The sequence below is a fragment of the Cannabis sativa genome, chromosome X, assembly GCF_029168945.1.
Source record: "Cannabis sativa cultivar Pink pepper isolate KNU-18-1 chromosome X, ASM2916894v1, whole genome shotgun sequence".
Classification (NCBI taxonomy): domain Eukaryota; kingdom Viridiplantae; phylum Streptophyta; class Magnoliopsida; order Rosales; family Cannabaceae; genus Cannabis; species Cannabis sativa.
Genome location: NC_083610.1, coordinates 38,838,574 through 38,851,635, shown reverse-complemented (window position 1 = coordinate 38,851,635; position 13,062 = coordinate 38,838,574). Strand labels below are relative to the sequence as shown.

Here is a 13,062-nt window from a genome sequence, read left to right as displayed (position 1 = left end):
CCGGTCATACTCCGCCGCTTGGTCATACTCCGGCTGTACCGACGGGATAGGTCAATAGCACCGAACCACCAACTGTGTGTCGACTGATCGGTCGAACCTGGTCATACTCCGGCGTCGGTCATACTCCACTCGTACCGACGTGACAGGGTTGGATGGTTCGAAGCCTAAATACATATCTAATGTAATCTAGCAGGCTTCCTACATGCACGCTAAACATGTAATCTACATATGCATACTGTTATACTAATCTTACACGGATTCCGATTTCGGGTGTCTTGGCCAACCCGACCGGAACCGAAGCCGAACTACGGACGGATCGGCTCCTAAACCATAAAAATCACAACGCTATAAGTGACACGCTAAATCACTTCCCGGGGACTAAAACTTGAAACTAAAAGTTTCCCTATCGATAAAAAGCATGGCAATACCCCTAAAAACCCAAAAACGAGGAAAACTAGGGTTCTGAAAAATCCCCAACCGGAAGACCGGTTGCCCAACCGGAATTCCGGTTCTGGGAAAATCTGAACCCCCATCCGGAATTCCGGATGCTCAACCGGAATTCCGGTTCCTCGCAGGCAGCAACCAAAAATTTCCATAACTCGACCAATTTAACCCCAATTGATCCCAAACTTTCCAGACCTGCTAATTAGACCCTAATAAACATTTCCAAGGCATCAAACCTACCCAGAAACTACATACACAAATTTTGCCATTGGAGCTCAAGCTTTGAGTTCCAAACTCAAGCTTGAGCAAACCATCAACACAAGCAATCAAACCCATCCAAACCTACTTAGACAAGCTTAATTAAGCCTCTGAAAACAACCCAAAACACCAACAATAACCCAGCAACAGATTACACAAATCATCTTCAAAATCACATATTTTGCATAGAAAATTTCCAAGCTTGCACAACCTATCTAGCATGCATTCCAACCTAACTAAACATAATTAATCCAGCATTTGAACATAAAAATAACAACAATCACAAGCAGCAGCAACACATTCAAAATTAACATGCATTTACTCATAATTTCATCAAAACTCAAGAAATTTAAAGATAAGGAGACAAGAACCAACCTAACTTGAAATGAACCCTAAGAGATGATGAACAACCAGCCAAAATCCAAGGAGAAAAGCCCCCTCCTTGCTGCCCAAAGCTTGGCCGAAAGAGGGAGTGTTTGTGTGTGTGAGTTTTTGGAATTTTCTTTCAAAATTGACTAAGTGTTTGAAATGAGAGAAAAAGTATTATAAATCACATATAACTCATTTATTTCAGCCAAAACAATTAAACAAATAAACATTTAATTCCAATTAAAAGCCACTAAAAACAAAACACTAATGGGGCAAAAAGACCATTTTGCCCCTCCACCATAAAATCACTAAAATCATACTAAAGGGGTATTTTTGGGACATTCTAAATTCCCGGCCATTCCCGACATTCCCAATGTCTAAAACCCGTTCCCAAAATACTAACATACTAAGTTGTGATTTCTACTGAGCCAAACGCCGCGTTCCAAAATACCGGACACCGGAAATACGAAACATAAAACTGCTGAAGACATAATTATGCATATCTGAATTCCATAAATAACAATGATAAATTATTTAAATAGCTATAAATAATTTCCTGATTAACATAAATAACTGCTAATTTCCAAATTAACTAAGCGGGCTTTACATATATATATATATATATATATATGAGGCGGTTAGTTTCGTATATAAAGTGGTGGACAATATGTAGTAAAATACCTGGCAAGATAAAGAAAACGTGGCAGTTAAAAATTTAAAGAAAAGTGGTCGAATGCATGTCATACACCATTTACTATTATTATTATTATTATTATTATTATTATTATTATTATTATTATTATTATTATTATCATAAACGAAAAGTAAAAGTATATATCTTATACATTATATAAGGAGCTTGTTTATAAGCACCATGCATATTAACAAGCTACTCTTACAACTTTATGTCTTTTTTTTTATTATCATTTTTAAAAAGTGAGATTATTATATTATCATTATTATTTTAATAATTGAAAAATAATAATATGTGTGTACATATATGTATAGTGAGTTATTTTATATTATCATTATTATTTTAATAATTGGAAAATAATAATATGTGTGTACATATAAGCACCATGCATATTAACAAGCTACCCTTACAACTTTATGTCTTTTTTTTATTATCATTTTTAAAAAGTGAGATTATTATATTATCATTATTATTTTAATAATTGAAAAATAATAATATGTATGTACATATATGTATAGTGAGTTATTTTATATTATCATTATTATTTTAATAATTGGAAAATAATAATATGTGTGTACATATATGTATAGTGAATTATTTTAAAGTATTTTTTTTATTATATATAAACAACAATTAAATTAATATTTAACCTTAGTACAAAACTGTTAAACTGTTAAATATTACGTATGTATGTATATGTATATATATAAAAAAAAAAAAGGGCCATAAACATTATGATGAAGATCGATATTACATGATAATTACCTACTCAAAAAATACTACAAAAAAAAGTTGTTGGCATCATTCTAAGATGCTACGGGGTAATTATCAAAGGTCATAGTGTGCAAATCTTCATACAAACTATCCAACATAAAGTTGGATCTAAAAAAAAACTAACTAATACAGTAACAAAAAAAAAGGGAGAAAACTAAGCCTCCCGATGCTCTCTTGAATATGAGCGAGAATATTCTTCAAGTCATCAGCAACACGATTATCTTTCCATTTCTCAGAGAGGACAAGTCTGCTACGCCATGCTGAGACATCAGCTTGAAAGAGATTCACCAGGGAGCATAAGTACTCTATAGTTCCTTTGGCTCCCGACAGTTCTTCAGATATTTTTGCAATCTCAACGCGAAGCTCCTCCAGATTCTTCTTGTCAGCATCATGTGCAGGACAAGAACGAATCTTTGTTAAAGGAATTGTGGCAAGTGTATTATCAGCCATAATTTTCTTTCCTGAACTCATAGAGGAAGACATGTCGCTATAAGAAAGTATGTCTGGCTAAACTTCTATTTATAGTGGAGCAAGAAGAATATTTGAGAAAAGGATAAAATTAAAACGTCAGCAGACAAATCTGTCAGGAATAAATACATATATACCTGAGACGTGAGAATAGATTGATTTGATGGAACAAGAGAATTATTATAAAAAAATATATATAATAAGGAGAAGGGAAAATATATATGAGATTATACATATATTACAAACATATACTTACAAAAAGAAAATAACTATTATATATTACATAGAGTACAGTGCTACAAAGTACAACAACTACGTACAACTATTAAAAAAAAAACATGCATGATACATGCATATTTTTTTTACAAAAACAAAAGAAAAAAAAAATAAAGTACATATATATATAAGTCATTCTATTGTACGAGACGACCCGGCTCCTGCTGCATGATCTTCAGAGAACGTGGGAACTTCGTGCATATTGTCAAATGAAGTACTCTGATTATTAAAAATGGGAGATGTTAGCGAGACGGGATGTCTAGCATCTAAACATAGACAAAACCATATCTGGATTTCAGTCTTTAACATTTCCACTTCCCTATTAAACTGCTCACAAAGGACATGCACGTGTCTATCCTGTTCGTTGAGGACACGCCTCATCTCAGCATCTTTTCTAGCAATAATAGTCGACGCCTGCAGCAGTTCGTTTCTGAGAAACTGTGTTCTCGAAGACAGCTGCTCAACCCGATCAGTTAGCCCGTCCAGTTGACGCAGATGATCATGGCACTCCCTAGCCCGTTCTCGAGTGACATCCTCTGAATCAAAAAGAGAATGCTCCAAATAATATACCTTATTTCGTAAATCATTAAGGTACGAGAGAGCATCAGGAGGGAGTTCTTTTAGTTCAGTGATGGGATTCATGCTACGTGCAAATTGAGGAAGTAAATTGTGGCTTTCAGAAGACATAAGGAAAAAGAAAAAAGAGCAAAAAAAAAAAAAAAGAAGAAGGAAGCTGGATGGGAAGAATGAAGATTGATGAAAGGAAGCTAGATGGGAAGAAAGAAGATTGATGCATGGCAATGAATGAAATGGTGGTAATTTATAGGCAGAGGAGCTTACTTCCCATGCCTACACGTAGTAAGAATTGAAGAGCTGAGTAATCTTAATGAACAGTAAAAAGATGAGTACGATGCATGAGAGTGAAAAGATTAATCAGTAATTATCTTTGAGCCATAAAAGATTGGTGTGATGCATGGAAACGAAAAGAAGAGCATGATGATCCATGGACAGGGGGAACACCAACCCTCCACGCAGTAAAATAAAAAAAAAACATAAAAAAAAATATATATATATATATATATAAATAGAAAGGTGAGTGATTAACTTGAACAGCAAAAAAAAAAAAAAATTGCCTGTGTGAAGAAAAAAAACGTTGAGCATTTCTTCCTTAAACACAGACAAGGGGGCTAATGTTGATGAGTAAAAAAAAAGGGAAATAGAAAAGATTGTGTAAATAAATAAAATAATGACAGTAGAAGGAGCAAATTAGTAAATAGATGTATAGATGAATAAAAATATACATGAATAATAGCCGCACAAAACCTGAGACGAATGTATACCTGTGTTTAGGTGTGAATGCATAAAGGTAAAAGCAGGTGCCACTTGATTTCTTTACGAAGATAGGGTTCACCTCAAAGAGGCACGATACGCTACCCCTATAAATACACTCACCAAAGCTATCAGCTAGAAGGACAGACAGAGAGAAGTAAAGAGGAGAAAGAAGGTGTTCAGTCCCATCACGCTTGTCTTATCAATCTTCAAACAAATTTTCCCTTTACTTTCTATTCCCTTTGCTGTAGAGGCTGTTTGTAAGCGTCGAAGCATAAACAGCATGCTTGCATACAAACTCTCTTAATCTCTCACTTCAAACCTTTCAGAAAAGATAAACTCCAAAAGAAGAGTGTGTTTATATGCACGCTCTTTGTTTACCTTCTTCTTTTCCTTTCTTATTTATCTTATTTCTCTCTACACAAAAACAGTTTGCGTTGATACTGTTTCTATCTCACTAAAAATACCCATTTACACACAGTTGAGACCATTAATCTGTAAATCTCCATTTTATTAATAAAACATAATATAGCTTAAATGCTACCGTAGACGTAGGCAAATGATTTTCTACCGAACTACTTAAATTTGTGTGTTACATATTCTATACATATATTTATACTTATATGCGTATTTAGCAATATATACATATAATTTCTACTTATAATATATATATTATGCTATAATTACGTTCATTTATATATATATTATGCTATAATTACGTTCATTTACATACATATTATGCTATAATTACGTTTATTTACAATATTTATATTAAGTTTATAATTATTTATTACGCATTATATTATAAGCTTTGACTTATTTATTTATCATATATTTATAATTAAATGTTTAGCTAGACTCCCTAAACATTCAACAAAATAAATATTTTAAGCCAATAAAATCTGTGAATTTTTCTCTCATAAAAAATAATAATATAAAAAAACCTAATCAAAGTACACACTAAAACTTTACCAACAAAAAAAAGTTGAGAAACTAAAATATGTAAAACTTTTGAGGTACTAGGGCGAGCGCGAAAAGTACAAATACAACAACAGAAAACTGAATACTGAAGAGAGAGAGAGAGAGAGAGAGAGAGAGAGAGAGAGAGAGAGATGGAGAAGAGGGTGTCAATTCCACTCTTGCTGTTGGTGATGTTCTCACTCGAAATCACTGTTCAAGCATCGTCATCCTCGGCAGAGAAGTGGGTCGTTGATGGAAAGGTTTTGGAGTTGGACGATTCAAACTTCGATTCCGCCATTGCCGCCTTCGACTGTGTATTGGTCGACTTCTACGCTCCCTGGTGTGTCCATTGCAAACGTCTTTCCCCCCAGGTTCCTCTTTCTCTCTCCCTCAATTTTATTTTATAAAGATTCACTTTTTATCTCCTGTGTTATTTAGATTAGCGATTCATTTAAATTTGACTACCATAGGACTTGAATTTGAAACAATTATTCTAGATCTAGTTATATTAATCATCATTTATTTGAATTTATGATTTCGAGAAGAACAATTATATTAGAAATTAGAGTTAGTATTGTTTGTATTGTTTATTCTCTGCCTCAATGTCTGTTAATTCTGTTACAAAGTCGGTTAAGGCTGAGCTGACACAAGTTGGTTGTTCCAACTAACTCGATCTCTTGCTCAGCCTATATAAACCAACTTAAGCCATTGTACTCATTAATTCAATTCAGTGGAATACATTCAAGCTTAGCTTTCTCTCTCTCTGTTTCTCTCAAATTACACCAAATTCAATATGTAAAAGTTCAGATTGTTTTTGAAGAATCGATAAATTCTATCCCTGGCAAATATGGGTTTTGTGGAAATATTAATCTAAATTTCCTTCTTTGCCTGGAGTATGGAGTTGACATTAGGTTGGATTTTTTTGGGCATTATTGTTTTGTGTTTGATTAGCATTTGATTATGTTTTTGATGAGAATGAATGATGTGATGAAAACTATTTATTATACATCTTATTTTTGCTGCAGTTGGATATAGCTGCCCCTGCACTTGCTGCTTTGAAGGAACCTATTGTGATAGCTAAAGTAGATGCAGACAAGTTTAGGTGGCTTGCTACGAAATTCGACATTGAGTATAACCTTTTCCCCAACTCCATTTGATTTATTTTCATTCCTCTGTGTTTCTTGTTATCGAATGAAAATGTTATGTTACCATTTACATAAATTAGGGTTCTAGATTCCTTTGGAAGGACCTAATATGATGTTATTGCATTGATATGTTTTTTTTTTTTTTATAAAAGATTATTGGGTATCAACTGTATTACATCTTAGTCAAGCCATTTGATATAGCACTTTGGATTTGTAACTAAACAAGTTTAAAGATTTATTTGAATACTGAAGAATTTTGTCTCTGTGACCATGATACAGTGGATTTCCTACTCTGAAGATCTTTATGCATGGTCTCCCAATGGACTACAATGGACCTAGGAAAGCAGATTTACTTGTTCGTTATCTAAAGAAATTTGTGGCACCTGATGTTTCTATACTTGATTCAGACTCTGCTATTAGTAACTTTGTTGAGGCAGCTGGAACTTACTTTCCCATATATATTGGGTTTGGCTTGAATGAATCTGTTATATCAGATATGGCTAAAAAGTACAAGAAAAAAGCATGGTTTTCTGTGGCGAAGGATTTCTCAGAGAACATGATGGTCTTGCATGATTTTGATAAAGTTCCAGCTTTGGTGGTCCGTCATCCTAGTTACGATGAACAAAGCGTCTTCTATGGCCCTTTTGATGGTTTGTTTTTCTATAATTGTTGTCCTCTTAAATTTTCTTCTTGAATTCAGTTGGTTCTATGACTTTTCCCCCTACCAATTTTGTTTTTCTTTCAACATTCAGAAACCATTTCCATATATTTTTGAGATCCTTTGAAAGGCATTAGAAACACATATCACATTTAACTAATCAAAAGTTCAGACTTGATCACCGTTGGATGGTTTGTTCTGTTTCACATTAAGAAATAACAGGACGCATTTACTTGAGAATTTAGATGTGCAAAAAACGCTGTTTTTTCATTAGGTTGGTGTACTGTTTCCTATTTATTTTATATTTAAAATTCAAAGATTGGATAATGTAATCCATACATACCTGCAAGGCTGCTGCAACTAAGCTGTTTCATAGTCCTCATTTTTGGAATAGGGTATATATGTTAGTTTGTGCTATTTGTAGCTATATTTTCATGCAGTTTGTAGTAGTTTATATACTGACTAGCCTATTAGGATGTGACTAGTCTTCAGTTCTGCTTGTTCACATGTTCTTGTTTCTAGAATAAGTCTTTTAAATCTTTCCTAATTATCTTTAACAATCATCAGCAATTGATTTCTCAATTTCTTTCTGGAAGGAATTCAATTGCTTGATTAACCTTGCCTTTTAATGTGCAGTGGAGTTTTTGGAAGATTTTGTAAAGCAGAATATGTTTCCTTTGGTTATGCCCATAACCTATGACACATTAAAGTCGTTGGACAATGACGAAAGGAAAATTGTTCTGACAATTGTAGAGGATGAAAACGATGAGAAGTCAAAGAAACTGATCAGGATATTGAAGTCTGCTGCATCTGCAAATCGAGACTTGGTATTTGGTTATGTTGGTATCAAACAATGGGAAGACTTTGCTGATACATTCGGGGCCAATAAGAAGACAAAACTGCCAAAAATGGTTGTTTGGAATCGGAATGAGGATTACCTTACTGTAAGTTCTTATTTCTTGACAAAATGTTACTTATCTGTAAAATGGGTGTGAAATTAAATACTTGATACTCTTTTGTGGTTTTTGGTGGCAATGGTATTTGATACTTTTAGAGCTGGGAATTATTTTATGTTATACCTGGTTTTAGATATGTTGAGAAAGATTTTGAAGATGCTACTTGAAGATTAAGATATGCCAACTTCAATCCTAATACAGGTGATTGAAGTTGTGATTTCTAGTTTGCTGCTATCTTTTAATGTTATTTTATTGGTTTCCATTTATTCTGATTGGATTACAGGTTAATGGCTCAGAAAGCATTGACGAAGAAGACCAGGCATCGCAAGTATCGCGATTTCTGGAGGGTTACAGGGAAGGGAGAACAATAGAGACAAGAATTAGCGGTCCATCAATGCTTGGCTTCATAAATTCACTATTCAGCGGCAGCAATGCTGTGTACCTAGTATTTTTCGTGGTTGCAACTATTTTTGTAATACAAAGCATCAGAGGAGATGAAGAACCTCCCAGGGTCAGCACTCGAGACGAAGTGAATCAATCTAGCACTAGCAGTTTTGTCCCTGAAACTGAAAGTAGTGAATCTAGATCAGGACAAAAGGAAGACTAAATAAATAAATACTCTTCTAGTTCATAATTTTATCATAAATTTCTTAATTATAGATTATGCTTTGGATTAGGAGCTTCTTACAGTGTAATTATTTGTTTGAGACAAGTGACTGCATAATGCTTTTTTATTCATGTTTTGCACTGAAAACTTACAAGAAAATCATTCAAAGTTTCAATTTTAATTTAAGTAATACTTTTGTATATTTACGTATATTTTTACACAAAATAGTATATATGTTCATAATTGCCATTACCAGTAACATTCATGTTCCACAAATCTCTCTTTATGGAGTCATGTCAAATTTGGTTCTTTAATTGAGAAAATTAAGGAGACTCATGACCAGATTGCAAAGTTGCATAATTTTCAACAATTTTCAACATAGTCAAAGGAATTGGGCGAATTGGAAGAAAAATTGAATGATTTGTTTTTTAAAGAGGAAGTGTATTGGAAACAAAGGTCTAGAATACAATGGCTACAAGAAGGAGACCAAAACACTAAATTTTTCCACCAAAAAGCAAAAACAAGGCAAAAAACAAATATTATCAAAGGTATGTTTTTCTAGTAGTAATTCTTTGATATTAGTATGTTGTTTATTAATTTTATCACATCTAAAGTAATTGTAGAAAAGAAATCAAAGTGTATAGACAACTATACTGTGGAGGTGTTAACTCAATTTATCTATAATATAAAATGAAATTCTTAAATAAATGTGGTTTAAAATAATCTTCTATGACATATTATAGGTTTCAAAAATAGTTATGTCTCTTTTCTAAAGTTGGTAATAGGTTAATTTATAGAATTACAATTTTGAAAATACGAGTTTTTTTGTGTTAGAATGTCTTGATAATTTTGAAATTAAAGGGATGGTTTTGAATAAATAAGAGGATGAAGCTTATAATATTATTAAGTATGTGGATAAGTATAGTTTGGAATTAATACCAAAATTGTTTTCTATTAATAGGTATAATTGGTGTAACAAGTTTGTTGAAAACTAGCATAACTCTTTCAATAGGAAAAACATGTTAACTAAATTATGGACTTTAGAATTAATTAGTTAAATAATATTTTAAAGTTTAAGTTTTGTATCCATCGGTTATTATTTATAATATAAAATTAAAGAGGAAAATTTTAAATTATATGCAGACATTAATTAAGTTTAAGTTTTGTGAATTAAGAAATTTTTAAAACTATGTAACATTAATTTTGTTTCCTTAAGTTTTTAATAGTTGTATTCTTGGTAGGCCTTTTAAATAGGGATAATGAATGGTGCTCGAAAGTTGAAGATATGACCAAGATTATTACAGGATTTTATGGACAGTTATTCACAACGGGAACCCCATCTTTACCAAAAATTGAGGAGTTACTTGAAGTAGTTAAACCTGTAGTAACAGAAGAAATGAACTCAACACTAAGAAAACCATTTACAGCCGAAGAGATAAGAAAGGCTGTATTTTCCATGTCTACAGATAAAAGTCCAGGACCTGATGGTATGAACGCAAAATTTTACCAGGAGTATTGGGATATAATAGGACCATTGGTAACCAGGACCGTGATAGATTGTATTGAGGGAAATGAAGAATTATCATTGATTAATTCTACAATAGTAACTCTTATTCCCAAAATAAAGGAACCAACATCTGTCAGTGATTTCAGGTCGATAAGCTTATGCAATGTCCTATATAAAATCATCTCCAAAGTTTTAATCAACAGATTAAAGCCTTTTCTCTCAAAGGTAATAAGTGCCACACAGAGCGCTTTTGTTCCAGGTCGGTTAATAACAGACAATGCCTTAGTTGCTTATGAGGAGCTACATAGTTTACGAAGGCATACAAGTGGGAAACAATATTTCGCTGCAATGAAAGTTGATATGAGCAAAGCCTATGATCGGGTTGAGTGGGTCTTCGTAGAGAGAATGTTGCTAAAGCTAGGTTTTGAACAACAATGGGTGGATAAATTGATGAAATGTGTCTACTCAGTCCGGTACTCTTTTCAATTAAATGGGCAAATTTATGGGGAAGTAATACCGACTAGAGGCTTAAGACAAGGAGATCCACTTTCGCCATACCTTTTTCTTATATGTGCAGAAGGATTTTCAGCGCTTATCCGACATGCAGAGGAAAAGAGGGATATTTTGGGTCTAAAAATAGCTAGACATGCCCCACCAATTAGCCACTTATTTTTCGCAGATGACAGTTTGCTCATGTTTAAAGCTTCAGAGAGAACTTTAGTATCAATACAAAAAAATTTCAGCGTGTATGGTGCTTGTTCTGGACAGGTATATATTTTTTACAAAAACTTATTGAGGTTTTTTTTTTAAGCTTTAGTAATATATTATAAAATATTGGTTTACTGTTTTGTAGATGAATAATTACACCAAATCATTGCTTTTGTTTTCTCCTAATACTCCTGAAGGAATTAGAGTACAATATGTCTCCTCTCTTGCAATGACGATGACAGAAGAGATTGAAACGTATTTGGGATTGCCAATGGTGGTTGGAAGAAATAAAAAAGCTATATTTCGACCAATCAAAGATAAAATTTGGTCAAAACTAAATTCATGGCATACAAAATTATTCTCACAAGCAGGAAAAGAAATTCTTTTAAAAGCAGTTGTTCAATCTATGCCTATGTATTATATGTCGTGTTTCATTATACGAGAAGGAACTTGTGAGGAAATAGAGAAACTAATGGCTAGATATTGGTGGGGTTCATTCCAATCAAAGAGGAACATTCATTGGCGAGCTTGGCAAAAGCTTTGTTTTTCTAAGCGAAAAGGAGGGTTAGGTTTTCGAAGATTTGTTCAATATAACCAAGCGCTATTAGCAAAACAGGCATGGAGGGTATTGATAAATCCTACGTCTATTCTGGCACAAGTTCTAAAGACCAGATATTTCCCACAACAAAGTTTTTTAGAAGCTACAGAAAGCTCTCATCCATCTCACATATGGCGTGGTATAGTTTGGGGGAAGGAATTACTTATTAAAGGATTGAGAAGGAGAATTGGGAATGGTGTGTTGGGTTTTATGCCCTAAATAAAACTCATTTCAATATAATTAGATTAACTTATTAATATAGATCAAAAATAACATTTAATGTTGCATGGTTCACATGATTTATTTCATGATTATTTACACAATGTATGAATTTTATTTAAGTCCAGAACATATCAATTTGTTAATGATTATAGTGTTGTCAACACAGTGGAATATAATCTTAATTATATGTTCGAAAGTTTATTCCCTGATTTGTCAGTTCACTGGATTTAGACTGACATGATAATCAGCGATATGTATTCTTACACCTTGGATAAGTGTTATCTCCTTTCCAGGGCATTGGCAAAGTTTACCAGCATCGGATGTATGGAGTATACATCGGAAGGGACCGATATTGAACTTTGATTAGATTTGTTAAAATTTACCGTAATATCTATTCAATTCAATATCACCTGTTGATCCTAGATCAAATGATCTTAATCCTGATATGTTTAGGTTCGATCTCAAGAGTATTATACATGTTCTTTGATTTGTTAGTTAAGCCTACTTTTGGGTCAGGGTGATACGTACATTTTGGGAACATGATAGTATAATTGAGTGGGAGCGCTAACATAAATATGGAATCTATAACTTCTATAGGGATTTAGAAGTGAAACGATGATATCCTTCGAGCTTGGCTAAACAAAAATAAATGGTTGAGATCTCATTTCACTTCGCTGAAATATCATTTATCCGGAGCTAAGTGTTTTAAGGATAAAATACATTGAAGGTGTAACGGTAACTTAGTGCCTTTTCAATGTAGATCATCTATTAGAGGGTCATTGATCAAATTAAGATTATAACAATGGATAACTAATGACGTATCTATATCGTGGAACATATAGAGCGTTCTATATACTGAGAGTGCAATTCTAAGTTCTATGCGTGGATTCAACGAAGAATTAATAAGTCGGTGAATTTAAGATATAAATTCTTGATCTGCTTATTGGAAGCTCGGATATATAGACCCATGGTCCCCGTACTAGTTGAGACCATACTGCTTGTAAGACTCAGTTAATTGATTTTGATTAATCAATTATAATTCTAAAGTTAGACTATGTCTACTTTGTGAATTTTCACTAAGCAAGGGCG

The 13,062-nt window shown here is 33.1% G+C and overlaps 1 protein-coding gene across 1 annotated transcript; it reads left to right on the top strand.

Moving 5' to 3' along the window:
• The first annotated feature begins 5,571 nt into the window (after nucleotides 1-5,571).
• On the top strand, nucleotides 5,572-9,140 carry LOC115710194 (protein disulfide-isomerase 5-2-like). Its single transcript, XM_061105165.1, has 5 exons — nucleotides 5,572-5,943; nucleotides 6,598-6,701; nucleotides 6,997-7,367; nucleotides 8,012-8,319; nucleotides 8,615-9,140. The coding sequence occupies exons 1-5, from the start codon at nucleotides 5,725-5,727 to the stop codon at nucleotides 8,936-8,938; spliced, it is 1,326 nt and encodes a 441-aa protein (XP_060961148.1). The 5' UTR covers nucleotides 5,572-5,724; the 3' UTR covers nucleotides 8,939-9,140.
• Nucleotides 9,141-13,062: the final 3,922 nt, after the last annotated feature.

Coding starts and splice junctions, on each gene's coding strand:
- LOC115710194 (XM_061105165.1), top strand. CDS start 5,725: ATGGAGAAGAGGGTGTCAATTCCACTCTTGCTGTTGGTGATGTTCTCA. Junction 5,944..6,597: donor GCAAACGTCTTTCCCCCCAG/GTTCCTCTTTCT, acceptor TTTTTGCTGCAG/TTGGATATAGCTGCCCCTGC. Junction 7,368..8,011: donor CTTCTATGGCCCTTTTGATG/GTTTGTTTTTCT, acceptor TTTAATGTGCAG/TGGAGTTTTTGGAAGATTTT.